At 35.8% G+C, this 17552-nt stretch overlaps 1 protein-coding gene across 3 annotated transcripts in view; it reads left to right on the forward strand.

Moving 5' to 3' along the window:
• DENND1B (DENN domain containing 1B) overlaps positions 1–17552 on the forward strand; it is a 152095-nt gene that overhangs the window by 87606 nt on the left and 46937 nt on the right. For all 3 annotated transcript variants that reach the window (XM_083867250.1, XM_083867251.1, XM_083867252.1), the window contains 3 exons: positions 7350–7450; positions 13045–13090; positions 14589–14690. In XM_083867250.1, coding sequence (XP_083723376.1) covers positions 7350–7450; positions 13045–13090; positions 14589–14690 — 249 coding nt within the window. The remainder of the gene's footprint in view (positions 1–7349; positions 7451–13044; positions 13091–14588; positions 14691–17552) is intronic.

The following is a 17552-nucleotide window of genomic DNA, read 5'->3' on the forward strand; positions in this document are numbered from 1 at the left end:
AGTCCTTTGTGGCTGGGCTGAAAGGGAACTGAAGGGGGAAGAGTCCCTATTCTGTTGAGCAGAACTGTCTCAACCCCTGCAGAAAGTACCACTGAAGTCATTTGGTGGCCGTGTGAAGCAAAGGTGAGGAGGAGTTGCTGAAGGGTGGAGTGTAATACCAGCCCTGGCTCTGGTGTGCTGGTATGGCAAGATTTCTGCTTTTCACACTTGCTACTGCTTTAGCCCTCTTTTTTTTACTCAATTCACCAATGATAAGATGAACTATAGCACCACTGGTGGTTATCTCTACTGTTGCTACAGTAAGTTGTCTTAAGTAAGCCATTCACAAAGAAGTTTTTTCCCTGCTGCTTCTTAATAAGTGTACAGCAGAAGAACATGCCGTGGAGTTCCTTTGGAAGAGGAAATATTAATAAAAGTGATTTTCCTGGAAGCTCTCTTTTCAGAGATGAGAAACATTTGCAGAACCCTCTCATTTTGTGGGAGAGTAGCTCTTCCTCCATGGAGATGGGTCATAAAATAAAGGAAGAAGGAAAGGAGGCATCATGGAGATGGTCAGGAAAAAGGGACACAGAGATGCATATATTTGTGGTGTTCTGTGTTTTTGTGAGTGAGGAAGAGATAAAGAAGTTAGGGAATAATGAATGTCAAGATGGGAATAAACAAATCAAGAACATACAGAGATGAAATGAAGAAATGTGAGGAAACTGCCATTTTTGAACAGATGATAAAAAGAAAGATAGTTGGTTTATTATAGGATATATGAATATCATAAGAGACATGTTATTAATCCAATCTGTAATGTGTTAGGGGTAAAACCTGATGATTAATTTCCAAGAGTTTAATTTTCAACCTATGAAAAATACAGAAAACCTTTTTGGTATGAAAATATTGAGTAGCTAAATGAAGTTACATGGTTTTTTTCTCTGCACCCACACCTACTTTGTTATGTAGATCCCTCTGATTATCTCTATAAGCGCCTGTGGGTCCCTGGTGTAGGCACAGTATGTCAGTGGTATTCCTTGTTGAGCACTCACCTGTCTACTACCACTTCAATTCTATTTTCTGCTCAGCTTCCATTATTGGGAAACATGTCACTCCTGGAGCCATAGGCAAGGAACAAGCCGTGTCTGCAGTCTTCTCTTTTCTCTTCCAAACTAATGCACAAGAATGATGCCATAATGCTGCTTTGTGAATCAAGAACTGCAAGAAAAGACTGAAATTGATTGTATATGAAGTGCTGTCAAAATCATGAATAACGCTCATCTCTTCCCTTTCCTTCCCCCAGAAAGAATGATAAAAGGAAGTGAATAATGCTAAAAAAACCCATCAGCAATTCCAGGAGAAAATAAGGTTTTTTATACAAGGCTTTTCTTTTACATCTTTAATTTTTAGAAGGCAAAAGTTAAAATTTTCATCTGTGAACTGGAAATGCATTTCCCTTTCTCTCTCCATTCTGTGAGAGAGGAAGGCTGGATTTTCATCTTGCCAACAGGAGGAAAATGCATTATGGCTCATTTAAGGTCCTCCCTCTTTTTCTTTCTAAAGATTATGGGGATGACAGATGGAAAACGATTAGCCAGGAGCTAAATTAAAGAACTGCATAGAAGTGGCTTTGCATATCATGGCTTGGACAGTATATTATGTTCTCTTTTGTTGCTAAATTTTTTTCCTCACTGATTTCTCACCCATGCCGGCAGAATGAGCTAAGTTTATCATTTAGTCTGACTGTTTAATCTTTAGAGCTTGGAATAGATTTATACTCTCTTGTAAACTGGGAAAAGCAAGAGCTCCCCACTTTGACTACCCAGCAGTCTTCCTCCTGCCCTGCCCCCCATGGAGGGAGGGAATGGAAGGGTAGGTCTCCACAAATGTTAAGCATCAGTTATGGATTTGGGGCCTGATCTCAGTCTCACTCAAACAGGATTTAGATGTGTTTTCCCCTCTAAAATAAATTTGGTTGTCTTACAAGTTGTAACAGTGTAGAGAAGAAGCTGCCTTTCACCTAGGCAACTGTTCCCCTTTCAGGAAGCAGAAAGTGTTTCTCAGTAATTCTTGTGAACTGGGGGTATTGGGGAAGGAGCCACAAGGGTTGGTCCAGACTGATGGGGACTGCTGTAACTATGGTGAAACAGTGACCCATCCCCTACAGTTTATTGCTATAGGTATTAATGAGAAGATGAGAGAAGGAAACTAAACAGAATCTTGGGCATCTTTCAACATATGTGTGGTCAAGGCAGTGGGAGGGAAGCAGTTCTTTGGCCCATTGGGACTGTGAGGGAGGAGGGAGAGAGCACAGCAGTACCCATTTCTGGACATGGTGTTGACAGAGATTGACAGTGTTTGACGATTTTTCAGGAAATGCTTTTATCACAGTAGTTCTTTAGTTGCTTACAGTAGATTTTGAAAGGTTGTATAGAATCACAGGTTAATTTTACTTTAGCATTTGTTTAACTTCTGTTGCTGTTTTTGGCTTTCTGACAAGATTCTTCTAATCAGTTTTTGTCTTTCTAGTTTGTGCATTGCAGTGTGTGCAAATCTTGCCACCTATGCTCTTCCTCTCTTTTTACCTTTGATTATAGAAAAGGCTTTGAAGGAAGTAATTTATATAGATAGAAAGAAACTGCCAGGTACCTTTTGTGCAGGATATAGGTATTTTCATGTTACTCATTGAAATTATGTGAATAATAGGTATGAAATAAGCATTCTCTGTGAGTCTGCTGAAGATGTTTCAGCTGAAGTAGTGTGGCTCCAGACATGTCACAGTGTTTTAGCAAGACCTAAAATGAGGAGAAGGAAAAAAGATCAACAGAAAAAGGGACTAGTGCCTTTGCAGAAAGATTCATTGATAGAAGTGAACATTGGGGTAGCAGATAAACACATTAGAATTATGCATTCACGTGAGGGGAGGGACGAGCTGCACTCTTTGTGTTCCCAGGAGCAGGGAAACCTTCTTTGATCAAGTCTTGAACTAAAACTTCTCCTGGCTGTTTGTGTGTATCACTGCAAAGATTTTGAACAGCCTTCCTAACTGTCTGCTTATTGCCATAAGGTAGAAAGTAACTCATCATTCTCTAGAATTTGGGCATTGTTTCAGTCTTGTTGAGATTTGGTAGCAATCAATTTCCTGTCACCCAGTAAACAAACTCTGTAATGTGGTCTCCTACTATTTGGAGAGACTGTGTATTTTCACCTGGCATATAGTTTCAGATTTTTTTATTTTTTTTTGCAGAGGCAAAGATTAAAATTATTTTACCAAAATCAGTGGAGTACTCTGGAGGAAACACCAATTACTTTCCTTGCAGGATATGAAAGCTCACGTGTTGATTCTGGCTGCAGCATCTTATCAGGAGAGATCAGAAACAGACTGAAACTTTCAGTTGTACTCAGTATTATTAGTAAACCTATTACTGATGGAATAAGACATAAAGCTTCTTATGCCCAGTGCAAATGTTAGACATTTCGAATTAGATGTGTTTATTTGTTAAAGGGTCGAGCAATAAAATTTTGCTTTTAACTAATTCAAATCATTTGACTCACGCTGTTCATGTAGTTTAAAACCACATCATTTAAACCAATTTTAAAAAGATAATTACATTTATTTTTGAAAATAAATATTTAACTAAAAGATATTCTTTGAAATGGAGAAAAACAGTCTAAAAATCAAAATTGATGGAAGCAAAAATATTGGAAGTTCTATTCAGTGTTGGCAAATGAGTTTCAGCTGACAAAATCTTTACTTAAAAACTCTGCCCCTTATTTAATGGATAGAAACACAGCTCTAGTAGATCTTTTGTAGTGCAGTGGACTACAGGAGGATGTCTCAACGTCATTCTTTGCCTCAAAGCAGGTAATAAATTACGAGAAAACTAGGTTCTGCAGCACTCATCTGCTGTAATTTAAGATTTTTCACCAAACTGCAGAGTTGTGCAATGATATATCTGTGTCTTTACATAAACATACAGCAAATTTTATTGGACAGAGGCTTTTGCCTTTAATATAAAACCTACCTGTAAAAGGAATCACAGTTGATGTTTATATCCAGTTGTCAGTGGAAAAATAGGTAGAGTTGTACACAGTCTTGAGGACAACTTCAGGATAGTTTGGGAGAATGTGTACCTGGTTTGATTTTTATGCTCTATGACGTAGTTCAAGGTAGTTCTTGAGAATTCCTTTTGGAATAGATAGCAGCCAATTGATGGACTCCAGAGAGATGCCTTTGTGCCTGAACAGTGTAAGGAATTGTTTTCTGCACAAGATATCCCCACTTGGTCAAGGAACAGACTCTCATTTCTTTGCCTGGGAGCTTGTGCTGGGTGCTGTTTGAGGATCTCCTCCTGCAGCCTCATGCAGGTGCCTGCTGGGCTGTGCTCCTGTGCACAGACACTGCTGGACACCCTCAAATCTGGTGTCACTTTTGTAGAGTTCTGATGAAAATGCTTCAGTTTTCTCTGGTGCCCAGCTTTTCAGATCTCTGGGACTGCCTGGTTCCTTAAGATGAGCAGCATTATTCCAGGGTTCACAGCAGTCCCATTCTGTGCCGTGGAGTGGATCTGTCAGTTAAAGAGGAAGGTTATTTAAATAACTAATGCTTTGGAGAAATGCAGTCACCGTTGAAACAGTAAAAAAAGCAAAAAAGAAATTTTTTTTACAGCAAGTGTGCAAATTTTAATATGAAATCCATAATTATTTTATCAGTATTTGCTTAAAGGCAGAGTTGGCAGAATAATAAAATGTGACACAGTTTGAAGAACAGCATAATCCCATAGCTGCTTCTGTTACAGGCTGTATACAACAGGAAACTATAGAACATATTCATGGCATACTAAAATGTTTGGAAACCTACTGCAGCAGCATAAAGGAAAATGTTTAAATAAGATTTTACATTAAGCTGTTATTGAATAGAAAAGCAAGGAACAGTAAAACAAAAGCTTGATGTGTAAGTAATCTTTACATTTCCTGCTAGAAATAATAAAATTCATAAAAATTATAAATGGTAAATAGATGCTAGTGTGAGTGCCACACTAAAATACATATTATAAAAGTTACTAAAACTTCAGATATTTTTAAAGAATTGTACACTTCCTCTATTAAAGTGAGAATTAAAATATAACAGACATGCATAAGATAGGGAAATTTCTTCATGCAAATAGTATAGTCATCTTAATTCATAATTTAAGAATGCCTATTAAGAGGAGGAGGAGGTAACTATATACATCAGAGGATATCCTGTATAGCTGTATGCTCAGTTTTATTTTAGCCTCTGATTGAAATACATGAAATGCAAATTTTTATATAGGTTGTTGTATTTTGAAATTTATATACTGCATACAAAAATATATTGACATAATAATTAGTAATGCCATATCCATTCAGAGAGAGAGAGCAAAAACCACCATGCTGAGCTGGACTGTGCTCTCAGTGGTGTTAGTTCAACTACACAGAGAGATAATATGGAAATAAACCTCATAAATCCCACTGTGTAGAAGAGGGAGAAGGTGCTCATTTATTTTTTCCCCCAAATCAATTCTTAGTAACAACCCAATAGTTATTAAAATACCCATTATTATAACTCTGAAATGAGAGTAGTTGCAGAGGTGTGATGTAAAGCTAAGGAAGGAGATGTTAATCTGCAAGGAAGAGTTTAAATAGGGAATTATGATATCCTTGGCTTTCTGCTTTGTAGCTGTCAGGCTCGGGCAGCTCGCTGGTCAATAGTGACATTCTGTGTGTCAGTGAGCAGAGTCTCCTGATACCTTAACCTGCAGTTCACACATTACTGAAGCTCCAACTGTCGAACATTCAAGTCCCCTGGTACCACTGCAGCTTCCAGACTCTCCTGACTGGCTCATGTTTCATTCTTTGGCAATTTGCCCTAATGATATCCCTCAGGAGCTTTCAGACCCTCTTCTTTTCCATATTTAATCGTGTTATATTAATCTGAGTGCTGAGCAAACTAGGCTGCAGAAATTGTAATTGTCTGTGATTTTTGCTGCAATGGTCTTCTAACTGCTTTTTTTTTTTTTTTCATTTTTAGTGTAAAAATAGTTGTACAAAATTGTAGTATACTTTTTCATTTACAAGTCTAAATGTCCAAGACAGCCAGGATGTGAACGTTTTAACTGCTGATCTGTGCCACAAAGAGGGTTGGTTTTTTTCCATGTAAAATCCATAATGTTTTAGCACTTGCTGTATGGGCAGGATTTACGTTTTATTTTTTGCTCTTCATTTTGTTGCTGTGAAAGTTCATGTCTAATAAACAGTGCTATTATTCAAGTTAAACTCAGGTAGTAATTTTGTTGGAATATAAAACATTAGCACAGTCTTGTCTTTTTCCATCAGCTTGGTAATTTCTATGTGGGACATTCTCTTAATTTTTTTTTTTCCTTTTTTAATGAGGTTTGTAGTGCTACATGGGATGGATATATGCTACCTTGTTTTCAACAATCTTGATTTTTTCTCATTCTGTTGTAACTCTCTGCCTGCATAACAAAATAATAAAATTTGAGAGACTCCCAGATAGAAAAGATAGATAAAATTTGAATTGTTTACATATTGCAAGATTATTTTGTTCACTTGTGGAATGAACTTGGCCCCATTTCTATTGAATTCCATAGTTACTTGTTTGGTTTGAGGGGTAAAGTGGTGGTTTTGGTGTTTTTTTGTTTGTTTTAGAAAACCAGAGATGTCCATTTTGGGTGGTAAACAGTTTGTAGCACCTCCTTCCTTTGTCAAGGAGTCCTTCATTTTCTGTGATCCTTGTGCCAGGCTTGGAGGTCTCTGCTTTGGGAAGGAAGTTTAGGAAAGTTGTAATTAAGTTGCTTTTCTGTTACAGGGAATAATTCACTTCAGATTTTTTAAGGTAGTTTGGACATCAAGATAGTGACAAAAACAGGAGTTAATCCTGCTTCTGAGTTTAGTGGTATTCTGTGGCTTCATGCAGCTTCAGATCAATTCCAGATAGAAATGGGGACCAGAAAACTTCCCTGAGTCTTTCCCACTCAGTGGAGAAACTGGGGTGCACTTCGGTCCTGTGTATTTATGCCAGTACTCATGTTTGACCATGATTGCATCAAGTAATTCATGATTATTTCCCTTTTTCCAAGGGAATAGCTGAGCAGGGAGGGCTAGCTTGACTTGTTAGCCTGACTTCTTGCAAATGTTGTGCTTGTATACATACACCAGAGTTCTTTGTGGATATGTTTTGTCAGTTCAGAGTAATTTACAAAATTATATAATATATGGTTTGGGGAGGTTATGATTCTTGCATGTCTAAAGTTAATTTAAGATTTTCTTTTTATTAATTTTTTTTGTTGTTGTTGCCAATTCTGTGTGTGTATTTTTATTTTTAGTTAACTGCTTGTGTTCATGCGTCAGCTGCATTGTTATATCCAATGTATTGGCAACATATTTACATCCCAGTGCTTCCTCCTCATCTTCTGGACTACTGCTGGTAAGACAGTTAACCTGTTATCCCCATTGCTGAGATTCTTCCCTGTCTTAGAATTTTGAATAACTGATGAAAACATTAACCCTTCATTGTGACTGAATATACAGGATCCAGTTTATGAAAGCACTTTGGCCAATGCTTAAATGATGACTTCAATAGGGGTATTCCAGCATGCCTTGATGTGGTGTTTGAATTGGTACCTCGAATTACAGTGCTGTTTACTATTGATGCAGCATTTAGAATCCTGTTTGTAAGAACTGTTTCTGTTTTATTGGCAAGATAATTCATCCAATAATTTAAATGCAAACATGTTACAGTTTACTTTTATTTGGCTTTTATTTTAAACTGACATACATTATACTTGTAGAAACATTCAAAAAAACCCTGATCATTTTTTCCAGAATCAGATGTTAGTATTCATCAGTGATTGAGTGTTCGTGTTCTAACTCAGCCAGGCTCAGGATTCTAGCCAGTGCTTTCCCAAAAGAGCTTAAAAACTCCTTTTGGGACTCCAAAATTTTTATAATAAGAATTCTGCTTCTCCTGATGTGTTTCTGTTCACATGACAGACTTTGTGGTTTTGGCATATTTTTAAGTTGAACAAGAATTGCTTTTTGATTCACTTCTGATCCTTCAAGGGGATGATGTTTCCACATGCCTGTGTTTCACAATTTCAGGCTAAGACCACTTGATTTTATTCAGAGCAGTGGCAGAGATAACAAATGAGAGTTTCCATTTTCCGTTTAAGCAGGAATATCCATCCCTGGAGATTTTTACTTTATCTAGACCCTCTGGGTCTTTTATGGAAAAAATGAACCATTTCAAGCTGTTCTAGAGATTGGAAATTATTATTATTATTATTTATAAAAACTGAGACCCAGCCAGATGCTTACCAAGCTAAGTTGATGTTTTCTTCATAGAAATAAATTATGCTTATATGTTTGCTGGGCTCTATGTTGTTGGTTTTGATTTGGTTTTTTTTTTCCTCTCAAATCTATGAATGTATTGCTGTTCTACTGAATCCATCCAGTCTACTGAACTTTTGTTTTCAAACAAACTCTTACTATGTTTCCTTAAGTGTCTTTGGTAGTTTTTCCTGAAGTTCACAATATTTGTCCATGGTATATATATATTCTGTCGTAGTTCTTACAATTCATGTGTGTATTATTTGTTGTTTTAAAAAAGAAAACAAATGTTCTTCTTCAGCTCCTCCCTTTACTTACAAGCATAGCTAAGCCTTTCATCTTTAATGATAGTTTTCTTTTGAAGAAACTCTGTCCTAATTGTTTCTCCTCCTGCTTTTGATAATATGTACCAAGATGGGCTAGAACTTGGGTGTGTTTTAGCTTTTGTATTACTTGAGATTATGGCCAGAACCTTTGTAATTTTTCAGATCATCCCTAAATGCTGTTCTCAGAAGGCAGATCAACACCTTCATTCATGCTGTACCCTGTAGAGTGCATTCTGAATACAAGAAGATTTTTTTATTTCCCCTTCTAAGCGCAGATAATGTTTCCAGAAATAACAACGTTAGATGCTGTACACAGCTCCATGTGATGATGATAATAGTTGGGATTCTGGGTCACTCTGGCATGACCTGAGAAATTTTGTTACTCATTAAAAAGAAGCATGGAGTTGCTTAAACTTGTAAAATTCATTTATGTCTCTTTTTCTTTTTCACAGTAGTACAATAGAATGGAGAAAAAAGTTCCCCTGTTTTAGAGATGTTCAAAAGGAAACATAAAGTTCATGAAAAGAAATGCACAACTGATGGATTTGTCACAGTAACTGTAATTCAGACCTTTTGACTCAGATTTTTGTGCATTTACATTTCTCTTTCTGATCATCTGAATGGTTCTTTTGTGAGACAGGTTGGAAAAGTGTAATAAAAACACATAAATTACTGAGCTTTCCCCATGTTCTGGTGTACTAACAGTAAATAAATGTTCTCCTCCTAGGTATATAATATATCAAGTTAAAAAACCTTGATGAATTCTTAAGGTCAAAGTTTGTAGTAGGCCTGACCGAGTTTACAGTCCAACAGGATCGTGCCAATTTAAAATTAATATAAGAATTGAAAAGTTATTTTGTATACTTCTATTTTTTATGTCATTTTGATATGCAAAGTTCTTTATAAAATTGCCATTTTTCCTTTTAGCTCAACATGCATTTTCATAGCTGGAAATTTCATTGTCACCGTTTCAGTTGGACTTGTTGGGATGTCTCCCATGAACTCTCATTTTCTTTGTGCTGTTCTGAAATGATATTCAAATATATGAAAGAGGGACTATCAATTGGACAATTTATTCATTCTGTGGTACCAAGGCTTTTTTTAAACAAAGATAAAATACATTTAAATGCATTAATTTTAAGGTAGGCCTGATTCTGTAGCTTATTTTTTTGTACATCAATCCTATAGCATATTTTGAGAGAAATCCACTTTGTTTTAATTAGTTGGATAAAGAATCTTCATAATACCACCATAAAGATAAAGGATACAGTTCTGTTGGGGTTAGAATTTGATAAATTACAAAAAGTGCCGAGCTGGTTATGTTTTGTCAACATGAAAAAAGAAAAATGTATCTTTGATCAAAACAAGGCTATATTAAAATTATTTCAATACTTCCACTTGCCTTTTTGATTACAAAAATCTGTTAATTTCTATCCTGCTGCCTGATTTACGGGCTGGATTTAGACCTGATGTAACAGACAGTGCTGCAGTAGCCCAAAACAGAGGGTCAGTGTGGCCTGCAGCAGCCTCAGGACTGGCCAGGCTGTGAGTGCCAAGCTCCAGTGTGTGAGCAGTGTCTTTTTATGAGCTTCAGGAGGGTTTTTTACCCCACACAGCTTATCTCTGCCTTGAATGCCCTTACGGGAGCTCCAGTGTCAGAATTGGTGTGACCATCCAAAAAACAGAGGCGTAATAAATTTCTTTTTCTAAAAGGTCGCAAAATATAGGCTTAGAAAATAATATTCATTTTAGCTGCAGCAAAAAAAACCCCCACAGCACAGTTAATAAAAATTGAGTTTTATATTATGTTATTAAAAATTGATTTCTACATTTAAGCAAGTAAAAGGAGACTTGCACTGAGTAGAATGGGCGGCTGGCTTTCAACAAAACTCTTACAAAAATTAAGCTTGAACATTGATACAGTAATTATATTTGAATAAAATTAATTTTTGTAAAGGAGAAAGCTAATTTCATGAGATTTCTGTGTAATATCTTGGCAAACGACATCACCGATATTAGAATATATGCCAGTTCTGCCTGTGGATGATAAAGCATCTGTTATACTGATGCTCTGTTGAGAATATAATGGAGTAAGAAAATTCAAGTTACAATTGCAATAGGTCTTTATGAGATTTGGTCTCTTCTGAATTCAGATATATATACATGCCTGTTTTCATGAGAATGGGATGATTATTTCCCAATTAACTTGGATGTTTTGCATCACATAGTAATTATTTTGGGCAGTGATAACACAGATTGGTATTTTTGGTGATAACATGCATAAGCAAGAGAAAAACTCTTTAGCAGCTCCCAGTAGTATCATAGTAAGCAGTTTCAGGTGTATATTACAGTCCTCTGCTGTTAAGACTTCAAAATCCAGCAGTGATAAAATTCACTTTTTGCTGAAAACAATTAAATTGACTTGCCATACCTGCAGTTTTTTTTATTTCATCCATTTTCAAGATGTGCTTTGTACCTTTATTCTGTAACTTCAAAATTGAATGGATGTAGCTGTTACTTTGTTTAGAGAAAAGAGCTACATGCTTCCCTTTTTAATGACAGATTTATTAATGGAGCAAACCACCAGCTATCTTAAGTCAGCACGGACGAGGTGAAGATACTGGGACAGTGTGAATGTACATGAAAACAAGTGTGCATAAAATCCATACATGACATAGCACTTGTTTTCACTATAGCGTTGCCTGTGCACATTATTTGTAGCATTGAGATATCCTGATATGAGGAACCTGAGGATCTGTTTTGCTGCATATTCTGCAGCAGAGTTCTCAGTTAAGTATCAGCCATGTTCATTCCTACTGGCTTGGGTAAATACATTACATAGTAAAAAGCATTCTTAAAATTATAAAATGGTTTAAAGCTGTTTAAATCCTCTCTGAATATATGTGTGTGTGCTCTGGAGTGACACTCATTTAAAACTCCATGTAATGTGTTTAGTTCACAAAGACATAAAGATTAGCCTGAGTGAAGTCATCAGGAAGTGCTAAAATTTGTCAGTATTGGGCTAAGAAAAAGATGTGTGGAAAAATAGAGGCCTCTTTTCCATTTTTGGAAGCCCCATTGCTTAGAGAGCTTAAGCCATGGCAGTTTGCAATTTCAGGAAACCTATATTTTGATATCATAGACATCATGAGATCTTGTTTGGGCCTCAGTCAGGCTGGGTTTTTGGTTTTGTTTGTTGGTTTTTGTTTGGATTTTTTTTTTTTTTTTTGCATTGATCCTCTCCTGTGGGACATTGCTAATGAGAGCAATTGGCTAATCCATGGGATGTACAGATTTTTCTAAAATGGGCTGTAGTCGTAGGCAGGTGAGAATTGCTTTTTCTGGTCCCAGAGGTGGATGAGAGCACGTGAACTCATACAGTGAAACCTTGCCCCATGCTTGGGAAGTCAATCACCAATCAGTCAGTGGCATGGCTCAGATCTGTGATCAAATTATTGCCATGAGAGAAGTTATTGTGTAGTAATTACTATGTGAGTTGTGCACTTTTATATGTCATTTTGCCTTCCATTATTTTTCAGAGATTATTTTATTTAGGTTTTTTTTTTTTTTTTCCTCTGTGCTCTATTAGTGATTAATTTCCCATTGAGTTGCCTAAATTGGCCTGTCAACTGCTTTTTTCTCTGGAGTGAATATTGTTACTAATTTCACGGTATCCAAAAGTCTGATGGTGATTGTTGTTTTTTTCTCTCAGTGCTGGACACTGGGTGTATTCTTGGTCAGATATTGCCAGAACAGAAGATTGTAGGAAATGATGATAAATCAGCCTAATTCAGTTTCTTTGCTTGCATACTGCAGGAGGTCTTACTGCATTGGCTTTGTGTGGATATTTGTTCTATTTGAAGAATATAGTTCCTTATCTTATGGAAATTGGAAAGGAGAATTTTATTATCTTGAGTTAAATAGGGTATTATACAGCTTCCAAAGGCTTGCCAAGGTAGAGTTTCGGAACCAAAACTGGTGGTAATGATGTTTGTGTTGCATTGTTGTGAAGGTAAACTGGGACCATGTCCTCCAGTTGGTGTTTTAGAACCAGACCACTTTGGGAACATCTGCTGGGTTAGCTCACTGTGGGGGGTTACTGGAACTAGGTCTGGATGGAAAGCTCTGGGGCCTCCTTGCTCATGCCTCATAGCTTGCAGCAGCATCCTTTATTTTGTTGTCATATTTTGTACTCACTGCAGAGTAAAACAAACTTTTCCTTGTCTAGTAAACAGTCCTGTAGCAACTCTGTTCACTTAATGCTGTCTTAAACAGTGACTGTCTGCTAGGGTCTTACGTGCCAAGATTTAAAGTACTCCATTAGTGTTGTACTTAAAACTTCATGTTTTCCACTCTTTTTCTTCAGTGCACCGATGCCTTATCTAATTGGCGTCCACTTAAGCTTGATAGAGGTAAGTTTACTCTACATTCAGTGTACTGGGAATCATGAGGTGTGTGTGCCATAAAAAAATTTTAATGGAAATTCTTCAGAAAAAAATCCCTGTATGTTGGCATGCAAAATTACAAAATTTAAGCTTCATATGCTTTGCTAAGTAAAAAGTGTCTCTCTTTGAAATCTTACTTTTGAAGTGTTTTATGAAGACATGCAGCTCTATGTCATGATTTGTTTCTCTGTCTAATTAATAGCTCAGTGGTAGCTATTTTCCTGCCTTTTAGTACTTTAGCAACAGATTTTCCCAATAATGAGGAAAACCTCATTTTTCAGGAACAGGTAAAATTTATTTTGGGAGTCACCATCACTCAGGTTTCGACATTATTGTAATTTCCCAGATAATTTATATTCCTGTCCCTCTGAAAAATTGAATCTAATCTTAATCCCATAACATTTCTAACTATTAGTTTAGAAATTCGTAATTTGTGCCAAAAACAAGAGGTGGCTTTTACAGATTTGAACGTAAAGCAACACAATAGAACTCTCCTGATTGGTCTGTAATAGCTGGGCATGAAATAGTTTTGCCTTTTTCCATAACCATTTGATTATGCTGTGAAGCCTACATGGGCCATCTGATTATCATGCAGAGTAGATAATTGATTTGGGAACATTATTTGATTTTCACTTCTGCTAAAGCAGTTTCTAAGGATCAATTCACATCTGCTAAGCTAATGGAGTCGGTTCTTCCCTGAGCCTCCAGCACTTTTGTTTTTCCCAAAAAAGGCCTTCTATATCATCTACACCTCTCAACTCCAGGCACAGCCTTCTGTACTCCCAAATCAGATTCATATGACCTGCATTCATCAGTCATAATATCTTGATTAGGATGTTTTTTCTTATTCAGTAAGGAAATAATAGAACTGAAAGATTTGTCCTGAAAAAAGAAGTCACTCAGTTCCTTCAGGAATTATTTTCTGCACTGCATTATTATGTACTATTGTAGGTCCATATAGAAAAGAGTTCTATCCCTTTTTCCTGAAAGGAACAAATTGTTTAATTCTTAGCTGCTAGCCAAGTACACTGATAAAAAAGCATTTTATCCATTCTTCTGTGGTAATAGTAGGCATCATATGCTTGGTACTTACATAAATCTGCAAATAATTGTATTTTTCTGGTTTTCATCTGATGATAGGATTTACATCCAATCTGATTTTCACAAATATGAGAGAATGAAATGTTGTTACAAGATATGTATACTTCCAATATATATTTGTCAAATACATTCAACTGTCTTCTGTGTAAATCTTATTTTTTAGAGATTCCTTTCAAACATCATTAATATAATCTTAGTGTTTGAAGAATAAGAAGTATTTTTAAAAGCTATCCTATGTTTTTTTGCCATTACTGTCCTTTGTATAAAATCATCATTTGTAATTTAGCACATTATAATAAAAATGTACTTCAGGGGGAAACCATAGTAAATTGTTTTTCCAGTATTTTTTTTTTCTTCTTAACAGAGAGTTAAAAATAGATCACTGGAGGATGTGGTTTTACTAAATGTTGACACAAACACTCTAGAAACTCCTTTTAATGACCTGAACAACCTACCTGGTGAAGTGGTGAGTCTTAGACATTTCATTCTTTCTTTCTTATATAGGTGTGTGAATTACTCATAGTTATTTTTGCCTCGTTTTGCTAACTGCTGTAAAAGGAATAAGGGGGTGAAAAGCACCTCGTGCAGACCCCTATATTTGAAAGTTTTACCTTTTGACAACTGAAGAGACGTTGAATGGAACATCATATTCCTTATTGTAAAAGTAGGGTTGTAATTATAAAGCTAGCTGCATTCATTAGGCAGAGCTGCTTTAAATGGAAGAGTCTCTTCATCTCATCTTAATCATTATATTACAAAGTAGGCATTTCTGTCTGCCTGGTGGCATGTCTTGCAAAAGAACGAGAGAGTTTTTGAAGGCAAAAAGAAGAAGGGGGCCAATTATCGGCTGCTGCTTCCCTGCCACCTGCCAGCGCTTTCCTTTTAATTAATGATCTGATGGCACTGGTCAATATAATAAGAAATGCTTGTACAGTTGGGGTCAGAAAATTCAGGCTTTGATCTTCTTCAACTTTGTGAAACATTTATTTATTTTTCTCTAAATTATTTCAGTTTTATTTTAATCTCTTCTATCCTGCTGAGGGCTGTGTGAATGAAAACCTATACTGTTTGTCATTTGGTTTGGCAGAGCAAAGACTGCTTACTTAGAATTCTATTTGTAAATTAAACTGCAAACCCAGTTTGTCATAAAAGACATCTGATCCTTTTGAAATGACGAAAGCTGTCTTTTGTCTGTAAAGGATGATAAATTAAGTGCCAGTTCTTTCTGGACTTTGATCTTGCAGAGGGTGCCCCCCCCGCTCTCTTTTTTTTTTTTTTTTTTTTTTTTTTTTTTTTTTTTTTGCCTATAGGGGAACATATTCTGTATATCATTTTAAATAGTCAAAAAATTCACTTATCTTGTTTTTCCCAATAGAGCTCTAAAAGAATATAATTGTGAAACCACTGTTTCCATTGTTCAATTAAAGATGCACAAGCCGTCACAATCAGTTGTCAAGACAAAGACTTTTATATCAAAATATGAAACCAGAGAGTTTTTACATTTTCTGAAATTGTAAATCATAAAAACTCCTGTCATAATCCAAGTAAGATGCTCTAGTGACATACTGTGTCTTTTGTAATAACAAAATTTGGTTGGTAATTTGTATATATTTAGTACAATAGAAGTCAATCTCTTGATGATAATAGTCATGACAATACCCTTTGATTTTAATGATGTTAAAATCTAGACTTTTTATAGATCTGGTTGGTCTTTGGACTCAGTATCAGTTCAGAAAGGTAAAAGACTGTACAAGTTATTGTGATAGAGTATGTATTATTATATTGGTATGTTTTGTGATTTACATATGCATGGATATGTGCAAAAACATATATACAGTAACTTTGACTGTACTCTATCATTAAGAGTATAGCAAGTTAAGTAAAAAAATTCATTGCCTGGTAAGTGACTTTAATTGAACTTCCATTGACTAAATAAGGTTGATGTTACAGTGTCATGAAGGTCTGTATGCCAAATAATAGCTGGATCTGGATTTGAGAATTAAGCATCATATTCCAGGAAGTGCTGGAGGTCCTTCAAACAGCCAAAATGGATCTTTGTGCAATAAGAGACACTTGTCATGTGTTTCACCGGTGCATATCAAAATGATCTCTAAATAAGAAGGCTAGCATAAGGAAATTGAGATACAGATCTTCCTTCTTCTAGAAATGTATTTTCTCCCAGAATATATGCATGTTGTTACTGCAAATCTTAATGTAGGTTATCCAAGTGTACAGAATACAAATTAAACTTAGAATAGTATTTTTCCATATCTAATATAGAACAACAACAACAAAAAAACCCAGCTGTGTTCTATGCAATACTTGCAGAACTTGAGGATTTTATACTGAAACTTTTAATTTGAATAATCCCATCTCTTCACTTCAATCTGTAACGCACTTTAAACATTTTGATGGAATGCACATAAAATTATAGTTGGAAAACCTGGAAACAAAAAGCAGAGACAAAAGGCACAGGACTGTGTTTAGTTTATAAGGTGACAAAATGCTTGTCCTCCTTTTGCATTCATGAGGGGCAGTGCAGCTGCTGACATCTTAGGGAAAAGTATAAGACACGGGAGTGAGGAGTCAAAATGGTAAGTCAGGCTTAAAACATTAAAGGGGATGTTAAAGATACATATGTGAAGCATTTTAACTTATATAGAGAAACCTCATAAGCATACATAGAAAAGCAGTAAAACTTCTGATGAAAAAATATGAGTACCTCTGAAAGGCATTAAAACAGAATGAAGAACTGAAAATATAAAAGAAATTGTAATCTTACTGTCCTTTTCAAAAATTGATTCCAGGTTGGTTTACAACCTAACTAAAGAAATGCAGTATTTTCCAAGTTTTCTAAAACTGTTTCTTGTGTCCAGAGGGAACAGAATAATTACTTTCTTGATCAATAAGTCTGATGATGTCCTCACAGCATAGGTATTTAATGGTTTACCCATGTATGTGTGCTCTGATCATGAATTTTTTCATGATAAATTTAAGATTGAAAGAAACATTCTATGGCATTGTCTAATAAACTGTATAATAAATTAACTGAGATTTAAAGGCATTTTTAAATCATTCACTTAAGCATTTAAATTATAGTTACAGGCTAGATGACTTTCCATGCATGTGAACTTTATTATTCTGTCAGACTGACCAGTGGTCTTGACTGTTCAAAGGTCAGTGGTCACAGTTGTCCTGAATTACCAGTCCTTTTTTCATGAGGACCCTCTGCTGCGTTGCATGCTGTAATCTTCTTAATGGCTTCATTCCAATATTCACACATAATATTTTAGATTTATTGACTGTTAGAAATACTACCATGCCAGTA

The sequence above is a fragment of the Zosterops lateralis genome (genome assembly GCF_965231275.1).
Source record: "Zosterops lateralis genome assembly, chromosome: 9".
Lineage (NCBI taxonomy): Eukaryota > Metazoa > Chordata > Aves > Passeriformes > Zosteropidae > Zosterops > Zosterops lateralis.